Raw genomic sequence first — 15141 nt, 5'->3', positions numbered from 1 at the left:
AGTTTAATTAAGAAATGTCATTGCATGTAGGATTTATAGGATTTTATTTGGATGTCTTGCTCTTTCTCTCCACCTCTCCTAGGCCCCCAGGAGGAAGAGGACGATGAAATATCTCTTCCTGATGGGGAGGACGAGGAGCTAAAGGCTGTGGCCCAGCACCTCAATAAGGAGCTGTGTGACCAGGTGATCTCTGGAGAGGAGGATGGAGACGGGCAGGAGGAGAGACCTCCACGCAGAGGCCCATCACTGGCCTCCCTCCTGGGGCCCATGCCCACCGCAGCCAGCCTCGGCCTCCCAGAGTCTATCAGCAAGTGCATCGGAGAGGAGAAGGAGAACGGTTAGCAAACCTGTTGCTTGTCTAGATGCTTTTTGTCCTGCTGTTAGTTTGCATCGGAAATATTCCTTACTCCTCCTTCTTAATTTTGATATTCCACTGTCTCTCACTTCTCCCTCTACTTCATATCTAGAAATGTCAAGGTGTGGGGGATTTCAAAGGTGTAAGAGATGGGGAGGATGTTGACTTTATGTCCTGATGTGGTGAAGCAGATTGGTTTTCATGGTAGTGGGCATCTGGGGAGTGTAGAGAGAAGGTGAAGAAAATCTAGTCATAGACGGGAATGAGTTTCAAAACTAACCGAGTCAATCTCTATGGAAGGATCAGTGTAGCCACTAAGGACAAAACATAATCTAATGTCAGAAGAATAGATTATTAGATGGGGTTGGTTTTAAGACTCACCATTATGTGATTTAAAATGAGTCATCGGCTTGAATCATAAACTCAGCAAAAAAAGAAACGTCCTCTCACTGTCAATTGCATTTATTTTCAGCAAACTTAACGTGTAAATATTTGTATGAACATAAGATTCAACAACTGAGACATAAACTCAGGGGGGGGGGTCAAAATCAAGTCAGTCAGTATCTGGTGTGGCCACCAGCAGTGTTAAGTACTGCAGTGCATCTCCTCCTCATGGACTGCACCAGATTTTCCAGTTCTTGCTGTGAGATGTTACCCCACTCTTCCACCAAGGCACCTGCAAGTTTCCGGACATTTCTGGCTGTAATGGCCCTAGCCCTCACCCTCCGATCCAACAGGTCCCAGACGTGCTCAATAGGATTGAGATCTGGGCTCTTCGCTGGCCATGGCAGAACACTGACATTCCTGTCTTGCAGGAAATCACGCACAGAACAAGCAGAATGGCTGGTGGCATTGTCATGCTGGAGGGTCATGTAAGGATGATCCTGCAGGAAGGGTACCACATGAGGGAGGAGGATATCTTCCCTGTAACGCACATCGTTGAGATTGCCTGCAATGACGACAAGCTCAGTCCGATGATGCTGTGACACATCGCCCCAGACCATGACGGACCCTCCACCTCCAACTCGATCCCGCTCCAGAGTACAGGCCTCGGTGTAACGCTCATTCCTTTGACGATAAATGCAAATCCAACCATGAAACGACAACGCGACTCGTCAGTAAGGAGCACTTTTTGCCAGTCCTGTCTGGTCCAGCGACGTTGGGTTTGTGCCCACAGGAGACGTTGTTGCCGGTGATGTCTGGTGAGGACCTGCCTTTTCAACAGGCCTACAAGCCCTCAGTCCAGCCTCTCTCAGCCTATTGTGGACAGTCTGAGCACTGATGGAGGGATTGTGCGTTCCTGGTGTGACTTGGGCAGTTGTTGTTGCCATCCTGTACCTGTCCCGCAGGTGTGATGTACAAAATAGCCTCCGACACTCTACTCAACAAATTGGATGCAGTCTATCACAGTGCAATCAGTTTTGTCACCAAAGCCCCATATACTACCCACCACTGCGACCTGTATGCTTTCGTTGGCTGGCCCTCGCTTCATACTCGGCGTCAAACCCACTGGCTCCTGGTCATCTACAAGTCTCTGTTAGGTATAAAGCCCCACCTTATTGCAGCTCACTGGTCACCATAGCAGGACCCACCCGTAGCACACGCTCCAAAAGGTATATTTCACTGGTCACCCCCAAAGCCAATTCTTCCTTTGGCCTCCTCTCCTTCCAGTTCTCTGCTGCCAATGACTGGAACTAGCTGCAAAAATCTCTGAAGCTGGAGACTCTTACCTCCCTCACTAACTTTAAGCACCAGCTGTCAGAGCAGCTTACAGATCACTGCACCTGTACATAGCTCATCTGTAAATAGCCCATCCAATCTACCTCATCCCCATTCTGTATTTATTTATTTACCTTGATCCTTTGCACCCCAGTATCTCTACTTGCACATTCATCTTCTGTACATCCTACCATTCCAGTGTTTAATTGCTATATTGTAATTACTTCACCATGGCCTATTTATTGCCTTACCTCTCTTATCCTACCTCATTTGCACATGCTGTATATATTTTTCTACTGTATTATTGATTGTTTGTTTATTCCATGTGTAACTGTGTCGAACTGCTTTGCTTTATCTTGGCCAGGTCGCAGTTGCAAACGAGAACTTGTTCTCAACTAGCCTACCTGGATAAATAGAGGTGAAATAAAAATATGTTTGGATGTACCGATCCTGTGCAGGTGTTATTACACATGGTCTGCCACTGTGAGGACGATCAGCTGTCCGTCCTGTAGAGGCGTCTCACAGCACGGACTTTGCAATTTATTGCCCTGGCCACATCTGCAGTCCTCATGCCTCCTTCTTGCAGCATGCCAAAGGCACGTTCACGCAGATGAGCAGGGACCCTGGGCATCTTTCTTTTGGTGTTTTTCAGAGTCAGTAGAAAGGCCTCTTTAGTGTCCTAAGTTTTCATAACTGTGACCTTAATTGCCTACCGTCTGTAAGATGTTAGTGTCTTAACGACCGTTCCACAGGTTTATGTTCATTAATTGTTTAACGTTCATTGAACAAACATGGGAAACAGTGTTTAAACCCTTTACAATGAAGATCTGTGAAGTTATTTAGATTTTTACGAATTATCTTTGAAAGATGGGTCCTCAAAAAGGGACGTTTCTTTTTTTTGCTGAGTTTATAATGCTTCTCAAATTAATGTATCAAAAGGCTTTATTGACTGATGTGAGTTTGAGTTATCTCAATGTACATTTGTCATGTGGATCTCATCCTCCATGTCCGTGAAAGGGAAAGATATAGAGTACCAGTCAAAAGTTTGGACACGCCTACTCCTTCAAGGGTGTTTCTTTATTTTTGCTATTTTCTACATTGTAGAATATTAGTGAAGACAAACTATGAAATAACACATAAAGAATCATCTAGTAACCAAAAAAGTGTTGAATGAATATATATTTTAGATTCTTCAAAGTAGCCACCCTTTGCCTTTGACAACTTTGCACACTCTTGGCATTCTCTCAACCAGTGCCATGAGGTAGTCACCTGGAATGCATTTCAATTAACAGGTGTGCCTTGTTAAAAGTTCATTTGTGTAATTTCTTTCCTTTATGCGTTTGAGACAATCAGTTGTGTTGTGACAAAGTAGAGGTGGTATATAGAAGATAACCCTATTTGGTAAAAGTCCATATTATGGCAAGAACAGCTCAAATAAGCAAATAAACCACCAATAAGAGAAGAGACTTGCTTGGGCCAAGAAACACGAGCAATGGACATTAGACCGGTGGAAATCTGTCCTTTTGATCTGATGAGTCTGAATTTGAGATTTTTTTGTTCCAACCTCCTTGTCTTTGTGAGATGCAGAGTTGGTGAACGGATGATCTCTGCATGTGTGGTTCTCACCGTGAAGCTTGGAGGAGGAGGTGTGATGGTGCTTTGCTGGTGACACTGTAGGTGATTTATTTAGAATTCAAAGCACACTTAACCAGCATGGCTACCACAGCATTCTGCAGCGATACGCCATCCTATCTGGGTTGCGCTTAGACCCACTGGCATTTATTTTTCAACATGACAATGACCCAACACTGTCATTGCTGTGTAATGGCTATTTGACCAAGAAGGAGAGTGATGGAGTGCTGCATCATATGACCTGTCCTCCACAATCACCCAATCTCAACCCAACTGAGATGGTTTGGGATGAGTTGGACCACAGAGTAAAAGAAAAGCAGCCAACAAGTGCTCAGCATATGTGGGAACTCCTTCAAGACTGTTGGAAAAGCATTCCAGGTGAAGCTGGTTGAGAGAGTGCCTATAGTGTGTAAAGTTGTCAAAAAGGTGAAGGGTGGCTACTTTGTAAATCTCAAATATAAAATATATTTTAATTTGTATAGCCCTTTTTTCTTGGTTACTACATGATTACATGTGTTAGTTTTTGTGTTTTCAATATTATTCTACAACATAGAAATAATAGTGAACCCTTGAATTGACTTTGACTGGTACTGTACATTGGCTGACCTTTTGACTCATTCTAATAGAATACTTTTTAATATGTGGCTGATCTAGTCAGAGGATCATTTACAGCAAGTCAGTGTTGGTGTGTGTACCTCTTGGGGCTGCTTTCATGGAGCTGTGTGTCTGCAATGGTTGTGTCATGGATGCAGTCTGCCAGTGGTGTCTCAGGCCTGGCTAATTGTAGTGTTGGAGTAGTGAACTACCTGTAGTTCAACTAATATTTGAATTACATATTGCATTATCTTGGTGGTGGTTGAAATTTATTAAAATCTTGGTAGTTTTTTTCAGTAGTTAATAATTTATTTAATGCCACATTGGTGTAGCTAACTGCTGGAATTAGGACTGCCAGGTTAATAAGGTCTAAGGCTCTGCATCTTAATGCAAGAGGCGTCACTGCAGTCCCTGGTTCGAATCCAGGCTGCATCACATCCGTGATTGGGAGTACGGCGGCGCACAATTGGCCCAGCGTTGTCCGGGTTTGGCGTGGGTAGGCCGTCATTGTAAACAAAAATGTGTTCTTATTAACTGACTTGCCTAGTTAAATAAAGGTTAAATGAAATAAAACTATAATCACTTTTTTTTCCTAAAAATGTGCGACGTAGGCAAGAATTTCCTTTTTTGGCATCAGATCTGCCCAATTCACACTTGAAACCTAATGCTCGCTTTGTGTTTTAATTGGCTAAATCACACATTCTGTTAACATCTGACTACAGAGCGATGGTTCTTTTGAAGTCTATGACATTTCAGATTTGGATATTTTTTCCACAATGTAGTTTGGAAGTAGTGAACTATTTTTCTAATTAACTTTAGTTAACTAGGTGCCTCCCGGGTGGTGCAGTGGTTAAGGGCGCTGTACTGCAGCGCCAGCTGTGCCACCAGAGACTCTGGGTTCGCACCCAGGCTCTGTCGTGTCCGTGGGGCGACGCACAATTGGCCTAGCGTCATCCGGGTTAGGGAGGGTTTGGCCGGTAGGGAAACCCTTGTCTCATCGCGCACCAGCGACTCCTGTGCCGGGCCGGGCGCAGTGCGCGCTAACCAAGGTTGCCAGGTGCACGGTGTTGGTTGCCTGGCACATTGGTGCGGCTGGCTTCCGGGTTGGATGGCGCTGTGTTAAGAAGCAGTGCGGCTTGGTTGGGTTGTGTATCGGAGGACGTATGACTTTCAACCTTTGTCTCTCCCGAGCCCGTACGGGAGTTGTAGCGAAGAGACAAGATAGTAGCTACTAAACAATTGGATACCACGAAATTGGGGAGAAAAGGGGTAAAATTCAACCAAATATTTTTGTTATTTTTTTTAAACTATATTTTTCTAATTAGTAAACTAGATTTTTCGTAAGGGTAGCTTTAGTGTAGCTTAACTTCTTCCGGTGTGAAGTAATTGGTAGCTTGGTAAACTATATTTTTAGAGTAGCTTCTCCAAAACTGGCGGGTTTGGGAGGAGCGGAGGTTCAAGGGTCCCCAGCTCAATGTTTGAAGCATTAAGTGGACAGAGTAGGACCTTGTCATTAGTACGGTGTCTTTCATCTGTGTGTGTGTGTGTGTGATCAGTTATGTTTTTGTGCACTGTTGGTTTGGGCACGGCTTAAGAGGAAAGGGAGGAGGGGTCCTTTTTGAGTCTGTTCATGTGTTTAAGATACTAAAGATGGAGTTGAGTAGACTAAACCAATCTGTCATTCATCCCTAATGCCTGTATTGAAGGTAGAGAGGATCTTCATGAGTCCAAAATGTTGGACCCGTTTCGAAATGGACCTGGGGCTTTGCCACCCGGACCTGATATGCATAAATTAATTCTTAAAACATAGAGACAGCTAGAGTGTGGGGAAAGTAATTTATGCTACTTTATTAACTGGAGCTGATAAAGGGAGAGAGGGGTGCTGCTCTAGCAGGCAGGGAGGGGCCATACTGTGAGCAGATGAGAGATGAGACTGCAACCAAACAAGCAGACTCGCGCTATAGTAGACTAATAGTTGCCATAGTTAGGTTATTTATCATCCAATATGATTATGTAGTACCTGTCTTGACAGCATTAACCCGGGAGTTAACTAGCTAGGCTAATTGAGGCTGCAGTGAATATGCCTTCTCATCCTACAGTTACCTCTGTTCAGAATATTAAGTAGCAGCCTACCTGTTGTGGTTCTTGGTCATTGGTGCCCATCCTTCTCCAATAACTTTTTTATTCTGTAATTTATTCCATCTTCCATTGATTAAATATCTTCTAACTTTTGCCACACGCACAGGTTTTATACCTGTCGCCTTGTGCCACTTTGATTCATGATTGGCCAACATGCGCCATGCTCCAATCCATGAAAAGCAAGAGCAGCAGCATGAATGATAAAATGTCTCTTTCACTATACTGCAGCAGTTGTGTTTGGATCTGTATGGGCCCTTCCGGACAAGTCAGTTAAAATTGCACATACCTGAGACCCGTGACAATCATATCGGATCCGACCCAGACCCGTGGTTTTATTTAGAAATCTCGATTGGAACCCTCTCTGCTCCCAGATCCGGTCTCTGGTACAGATTACTTCTAATTGAAGGGTGGAAACCAGAGGCATGACTAGAGATTGTTACAATAGGTGTGCTGTAGTTTAGATGCTCTAGTCTCTGAGTAATGGCATATTAATTTACACTTGAGTCAGGGAGAGAGCAGCCAGTCTTGGCAATGCTTTGCGACTCGGCAACCACATGATAACTCTGTCGCAAACGTCTATATAGTTTTGTCTTCAGGGAGCACTGTCCTTTACCATTAGAGCAGGCATTGATTGAAGGCCTGTGTTTTCATCCAGGCACTTAGTCCAATCAATGACTTTGGGCCTGACCTTAACAGCATCACTGAGCACAGTCAGCCTCTGGCACTTTTTAAACGGCTCTGCTTTTATGGGCTGAGAATGTCAGCACTCAGCAAGGGCCATTTAAAGGTGTTGGGCCTCTGGATTTAGGTGAATCTTGGCACTTTCCTGAACCATTTCAGATGTTTGCGCAGAAAACAAACTTGTGCCTTATTTTCCCCCACATACTAGGTTTTGATTTGAAAGTCAATCAATCATTGGACAACCAAGCGCTCAAGGACTGGAGTTGTCCACTGCCAGTGCTTAAAGTCATTGGTAAATAAGTAGGCTCCTGCTTACCTAAGCATGGCTCCTGACTCTCCAATTCTAAGACTACAGTTACTACTCTGTAAACTTACAGCTAAACATAATATAATTCAGAGAGCATAACGACCTCTGGTGTGTGAATGTCTTAAGGCAGATCCAAGTGAACAGTGAGAACATCTCTAGTTGCTAATTTTAGGCTGTTTAAAGGTCTATTTAGAAGCTATTCAAGGTGGAATAGAATGAAATGTTCACTGAGTCAGCAGCAGCACCACTCTACCCATCCGACCTACCTACCTGGGCTAGCCTTTAAACTGTGGTGTTTATCTTCCTTCACATTTAACAAAATGGCAATCATAGAGGTCAGATGAAGCTACACACACACACAAAGGTCCTCCGCTCTGTCATTTACATCCTCTGCCTGACATCTGGAGATGCCTCAATTCCACAGTGAGGAGGCGGAGATGTGGGGTGTTTTACAATGCCTAGGGGCAGTACAGTCTGTAGGGCCAGGGCCAGCATGACAGATGGCCGGATGGCCAGCCCCTCGGAGGAAGGTGGGGTAAGGTGACTACTGATGACATCATAAAGATATGCATATGTCGAAAGCGGGAAGATTAGGATAAAAACATTCTAGTATGTATTTTAATCTCTGCAGGCCTATTGCACTTTGTCAGGAAGTCTCACAAAGCTCCTTTGTGATTTCAAATGTAAAACCAGGCTGATTATGTGTTTCTCAAGAGCTGCAGTAGTGTCTCCTAGGCTTGGTGAGATGCTGCATCATAGTCTGTGACACATGTCATATGAGCGATTTGTGACTGGACATGATCCGTCTCCGTGGACTGGGGAGGAAAAGGAGATGCTCTGTCTGTAGCTCCCAGCCTGAGTGGAGATGACAGCTGCCGTTTACCACGGAGGAGCAGGAAGTCCTGTGCCTCAGGCTGTTACTTTCTCTCACTCACACACACACACATAGGGTTTTAACTCGCTGTGCGTGCATCAGGGCTAACACCTGTTTATTGATTTAGCATGGTGGAAACGAGGGAGCACAAACACAGGATTATGTCATAAGGACTGTCAAGGCACCATGATAACATATCTGAATGCTGTTTGATGTATGTGGTAGGGTTGGAACAGATAATGAAGTGGGCTGTAATGCTTGGTGGGTCCCTGTCCCAAGGTTAGTGCTAGAGATGTGCTCAACATGGTGAACCAGCCTGCCCATGTCAGTCGGAGAATATTACACTTTATTTATTTCCTCTGCTCTGTTTGGTTGTCTTCAGCACAGAGCTGCCATGTAGTCTGCTTGACTTTACCACTGGGCTGGTTTTGCATGATGATGAGACTTGTCATGTTCTCAGGTTAAGGGAAAGCCTTGTGTTTGGAACAGCGGTGTTGTTGGGGACCTCAAGGGAGTCTTGATGTTTAGGTAATAGTGATCCACCGTGAGCAGCACCATGCCACAAGCTGATTCATCCTGACGATCACAAACTCTGGAGAGTGTTTCTGGGCAGAGCGCGGAGAAGGGAGGAGGACGCAGGTTCGAAGCACCGATGCTCCCTTCTAATTTGCTAGACCATACTTTTTTTCTTTCTCCCCTGTCTTTTTCTCTCTCTGAAATATAGGCTCAAGGAGCCCAGCGACTCTCCATCTCTCTCTCTCTCACTCACACACAAAAGTGAAGCTCTGCGGTATAGCATCTAATCTCTGACATCACATCAGAATTGGGTGTTTTTAGCTTCTGGACAGCCCCCACAGTTGATGATCTGACAGTGGTCTACCCTTAGTTCCTCCCCTCCGTGGTGGATTTGGAGTGCGTTCTAGAGTGCTCCAGGGGAGGGGGATCTACTGGTAAAGAAGTGTTCATTGGGAAAGGAAAGGCCTAAGGAATCCTGGGGCTCGTGGCATTGATACGCAGGGTGTGCTGTGCAAGAGTGTGTGAACAAAAACTGTAGAAGCCCATCTCCCACCATGATGTCATTTTTAAGAGGGTTTTATTAAAGGAGAATATAATGTAAACTGCACTGCCTTTTATCCTGCTGCAAACAACACTTTAATTCATTTGCAGCTTGTCTCGATTTACTGCCTATTTGAATTTTTTTATACTCTCCGGTACATTCTTATTTTCTTTGTTTTTTTCCACATCACATAGAGTATCATTATTTACTTGAATAATTTGTTTTGATAAAAGCAATGTAATTCTCCTAGTTTAAGGAAATGAATTGAACTTGTCACCAGCCCTGTTCTCATGCTCCTCTGGATGAATAGCGTGTTCTCTGTCCGTCTCCTGTCTGTGGCGCAGCTGTCTAAGGCACTGCATCTCAGTGCTTGAGGCGTCACTACAGACACCATGGTTAGAATCCAGGCTATATCACAACCGGCCGTGATTGGAAGTCCCATAGGGTGGCTCATAATTGGCCAAGCATCGCCCGGGTTTGTCCGGTGTAGGCCGTCATTGTAAATAAGAATTTGTTCTTAACTGACTCACCGAGTTAAATTTAAAAAATTCCCCTCACACTTCACTGAAGGGAAGTTTTGAGAGGGCTGGGCCAGACCTATTGGGACTTACTGAACACGACTGACTGGATTGCAACTTCTGTAATATTGCAGGTGTGTGTGTGGCGTGTCCTGAGCACCTGTCTCTCCTTAATTATCTGGGAAGCCTGTCTGGATGTGTGTGGCACGGCTTTGAAGTGTGCTTCTGTGGTGAGTGTGTTAACCTAGGGAAGCATGGCTCTCTGAACACGTCAAACAGAGAGGTGACAGAAGTTAAACGGCTCCCATAAACCTGTCACACGTTGCCCCTTAAGACGCGATTCTCTTCCCTTTGACTGAGACTGTCTGTGTGTAGGCAGGCGAAGGAGTCTCACTTTATTAGAAAATGGCTAATCAAGGAGATTCATCTGTGTGAAAGCTGTTGTATTCATTTTTTTCTTGCCGAAGTCAAACCCTCAATCATTTTGTCTCTGTTATCAAAGGTAATCAGACTTTTCCTTTGTGAGAACGTTTTTCTTCCCAGTCCATCATTGAAGTGTTGAGTTCCCTGGGATTTGAGAACACTCCAAGACGTCTTGTCTCGGCATAAAGGTGGCTGTTTCTTCTCAGACAACCTGAACAATCACCAGAGGAAGGAGGGTAAAAATGGAAATGAGGCTTAGGAATCCATTGTCTCGCATCAAAATGCAAATTGACGTTTCAGCAACTCCATGAAAATAAAGCGTACCACAATCTTGAAAGCGTATTGTAATTGAAAAGACAATCTGTACAGGCAGATCTGCTTAAATCAGGCTTAAACCTATTACTTATTGTTTTGTTTTTTACATTTGTGGTGCTTATTATTTACTGAAACTTCAGGCACAATTGTTTTTGCAGAAACACACTGGATGAATTTTGTAAAGTGTTATCTGCTGTGGAATTGATATCTTTCTCCCAGAGTGGGTTGGCGTACCTGAGAACCTACAATACTTAACATTTATAATAATAATGTTGAATTTATTTTTCAGATGAGGATGCTGAAAATGGAGAGCTGGACTTGAGTGGTATTGATGATGATGAGATTGAGCTGGTATGTACTGTATTTTAATTTACGTTGCACCTAATATTGAACCATCTATTCATTCTGACTTTACAGGATTGCCAGCAAATAAAGCCTGGAAATGCATAACTAAGGTCATTTATGTACCCTTCTCTGCAGTATCTCCTGAATGACAAAGAGGTGAAAATCAAGACTGAGCTTTGGCTGAAACAGAATGAAGACTACTTGAAAGAGCAGAAAGGTACAGCCACACCCAGGGGGTCTCTGTATTGCAAAATTCATGTGCTTAGTAATAGACGTCATTTGAACTGTACATTACCTTTTAATGTGGCAGGAATACAACTAGTCATGATATTTTTATCTGTCAAATAAATCACGTCAAAGTAGCTACCTGTGCTTGTTCGCCCACTCAAATAATTCCAGCATCCAAACTGCATGTACAGCCTACTCACTCTATTTGATTAATGGAAATAAACATCTGTTACAAAACACCAAAATGTGTGCCTAATGACATTCAGCGATTGCCATTGATTAGGCATAAATTAATTGATGCGTCTTGCTGACAAATTGAGCCTTTCTTGTAGCCTGAAATTTCGGGACAGTTGAAATGGGGCTTAAACTGTCCCGGGAAAAACGGGACCGTCTCCCTAACACACACGGTCAACTTTCTAGACTAGGCTACAATGTGTATTACCATAAACTTCAAATAGGCCTTACCGGTAGCCAGTGTGTAGTAGTAAAAAAATCTATAGGTCGTAAACGGTGAAAAAAGTAATGCTCCCGGTAATTTCAATGCATTTTTCTGAAAAAAGGTGGGTAAACGGCATTTACTTGAGTTTACCCTCGCTAGGCCTACACTACTGCCAGTAGCCTACCCTCTCAGTCAAGGCAATTTTAAACTCATGAACACACGCTGATTAGGAAGCATTCAATATAATACATGAGTTGAATATTATTATTTTTTACATAGCACTACCTTTTCTTACATCAATGACATGACAGTTATTTGTCATTATTAAGCATTTAACAATTGAATTAGAACCATGAACTTAAACCCTGTACAAATCATGGATCTTGGAGATCTTGGAAAATGCGCTGTAAGTGTAACTGTCAACGTAACTTTTCATTATGTGAAATTGATGGCCACCATTGTTCCTGTACCCAAGAATGCAAAGGTAACTGAACTAAATTACTATTTCCCCATAGCATTCACTTCTATCATCATGAAGTGCTTTGAGAGACTAGTCAAGGGTCATATTACCTCCAACTTAACTGTCACCCTAGACCCACTTCAATTTGCTTACCACCCCAATAGGTCCACATACGATGCAATCGCCATCACACTGCACACTGCCCTATCCCATCTGGACAGGAGGAATACCTATGCAAGAATGCTGTTAATTGACTATAGCTTAGCATTCAACACCATAGTACCCTCCAAGCTCATCATTAAGCTCTGGGCCCTGGTTCTGAACTCCGCTCTGTGCAACTGAGTCGTGGACTTCCTGAAGGGCCACCCCCAGGTGGTGAAGGTAGGAAACAACATCTCCACTTTGCTGATCCTCATCACTGGGGCCCCACAAAGGTGCGTGCTCAGCCCCCTCCTGTACTTCCTGTTCACCCATGACTGCATGGCCATTCACACCTCCAACTCACTTATCAAGTTTACACACAAGACAGTAGTAGGCTTGATTACCAACAACGACGAGACAGCCTACATGAGGAGGTGAGGGCTCTGGGAGTGTGGTGTCAGGAAAATAACCTCAATCAACGCCAACAAAACAAAGGACATGATTGTGGACTTCAGGAAACACCAGAGGGAGAACCCCCTATCCACATCAATAGGACAGCAGTGGAGAAGGTGGAACGTTTTTTTTTACGTTTCTCTGCGTACATATCATTGACAAACTGAAATGGTCCAGCCACACAGTGTGGTGAAGGCACAACAACGCCTCTTCAACCTCAGCAGGCTGAAGAATTTTGTCCTGTCAGCTAAAACCCTCAAACTATCACCGCCTGGTACGGCAACTGCACCGCCTACAACCGCAGGGCTCTCCAGAGGGTGGTGCGGTCTACGCAACGCATCACTGGGGGCAAACTACTTGCCCTCCAGGACACCTACAGCACCCAAAATCACAGGAAGGCCAAAAAGATCATCAAGGACAACAACCACCCGAGCTACCGCCTGTTCACCCTGCTATCATCCAGAAGGAGAGGTCAGTACAGGTGCATCAAAGCTGGGACCGAGAGACTGAAAAACAGCTTCTATCTCAGGGCCATCAGACTGTTAAATGGCCATCACTAGCACAGAGAGGATGCTGCCTACACACAGACTTTAAATCATTGGCCACTTTAATAAATGGAACACTCGTCACTTTAATGTTTACATATCTTGAATTACTCATCTCACATGTACAGTTGAAGTTGGAAATTTACATAGACTTAGGTTGGAGTCATTAACTTGTTTTTCAACCACTCCACACATTTCTTGTTAACAAACTATAGTTTTGGCAAGTCGGTTAGGACATCTACTTTGAATGACACAAGTAATTTTTCCAACAATTGTTTACAGACAGATTATTTCACTTATAATTCACTGTATCACAATTCCAGTGGGTCAGAAGTTTACATACAGGCTGTTTAAAGGCACAGTCAACTTAGTGTAACATTCCAGAAAAAGATGTCATGGCTTTTGATGCTTCTGATAAGCTAATTGACATAATTTGAGTCAATTTGAGGTGTACCTGTGGATGTATTTCAAGGCCTACCTTTAAACTCAGTGCCTCTTTGCTTGACATCATGGGAAAATCAAAAGAAGTCAGCCAAGACCTCATAAAATAATTGTAGACCTACACAAGTCTGGTTCATCCTTGGTTGCAATTTCCAAACGCCTGAAGGTACCACGTTCATCTGTACAAGCAATTGTACGCAAGTATAAACACCATGGGACCACGCAGCCGTCATACCGCTCAGGAAGGAGATGTTCTCTGTCTCCTAGAAGATGAATGTACTTTGCGAAAAGTGCAAATCAATCCGAGAACAACAGCAAAGGACCTTGTGAAGATGCTGGAGGAAACGGGTACAAAATTGTCTATATCAACAGTAAAACGAGTCCTATATCAACATAACCTGAAAGACCACTCAGCAAGGAAGAAGCCACTGCTCCAAAACCACCATAAAAAAGCCAGACTACGGTTTGAAACTGCACATGGGGACAAAGATCGTACTTTTTGGAGAAATGTTCTCTGGTCTGATGAAACAAGAATAGAACTGTTTGGCCGTAATGACCATCGTTATGTTTGGAGGAAAAAGGGGGAGGCTTGCAAGCCCAAGAACACAACTGTGAAGCATGGGGTTGGCAGCATCATATTGTGGGGGTCCTTTGCTGCAGGAGGGACTGGTGCACTTTATGTGGTGAAAATTACGTGGATATATTGAAGCAACATCTGCCCACATCATTGGTGGGCAGAACTGAAAAAGCGTGTGCGAGCAAGGCGGCCTACAAACCTGACTCAGTTACACCAGCTCAGTCAGGAGGAATGGGCCAAAATTCACCTAACTTATTGTGGGAAGAATGTGGAAGGCTACCCGACGTGTTTGACTCAAGTTAAACCATTTAAAGGCAATGCTACCAAATACTAATTGAGTGTATGTAAACTTCTGACCCACTGGGAATGTGATGAAAGAAATAAAAGCTGAAATAAATCATTCTAATATTATTCTGACATTTCACATTCTTAAAATAAAGTGGTAAACCTAACTGACCTAAGACAGGGAATTATTACTAGGATTAAATGTCAGGAATTGTGAAACTGAGTTTAAATGTATTTGGCTAAAGTGTATGTAAACTTCCGACTTGTAAACTTCCGCAACTGTATATACTGTATTCTATGCTATCTACTGTATCTTAGTCTATGCCGCTCTGACATTGCTCATCCATATATTTATATTTTCTTGATTTCATTAATTTACTTAGATGTGTATTAGGTATTTGTTGTGAAATTGTTTTATATATTACTTGTTAGATATTGCTGCACTGTCGGAACTAGAAGCACGCCCGCAATAACATCTGCTAAACACGTGTATGTGACCAATTAAATTGGATTTGTTTCGCCGTGGAAACAGTTCCCATGGGCACACAAATCCCAGACAATGTAATCTTATGTCATTGCAAAATCAAATGCTTCTAACCGAAACTATCGGCAT

At 43.5% G+C, this 15141-nt stretch overlaps 1 protein-coding gene across 2 annotated transcripts in view; it reads left to right on the top strand.

The window, feature by feature from the left end:
- LOC139383676 (transcription factor IIIB 90 kDa subunit-like) overlaps positions 1–15141 on the top strand; it is a 62751-nt gene that overhangs the window by 24592 nt on the left and 23018 nt on the right. For both annotated transcript variants that reach the window (XM_071128209.1, XM_071128210.1), the window contains exons 12-14: positions 83–337; positions 10904–10965; positions 11095–11176. In XM_071128209.1, the coding sequence (XP_070984310.1) occupies positions 83–337; positions 10904–10965; positions 11095–11176 (399 nt within the window). The remainder of the gene's footprint in view (positions 1–82; positions 338–10903; positions 10966–11094; positions 11177–15141) is intronic.

The sequence above is a fragment of the Oncorhynchus clarkii genome, chromosome 25, assembly GCF_045791955.1.
Source record: "Oncorhynchus clarkii lewisi isolate Uvic-CL-2024 chromosome 25, UVic_Ocla_1.0, whole genome shotgun sequence".
NCBI lineage: Eukaryota > Metazoa > Chordata > Actinopteri > Salmoniformes > Salmonidae > Oncorhynchus > Oncorhynchus clarkii.
Note: the sequence above shows the minus strand (reverse complement) of the source record. Positions and strands in the feature narration are given on the sequence as shown.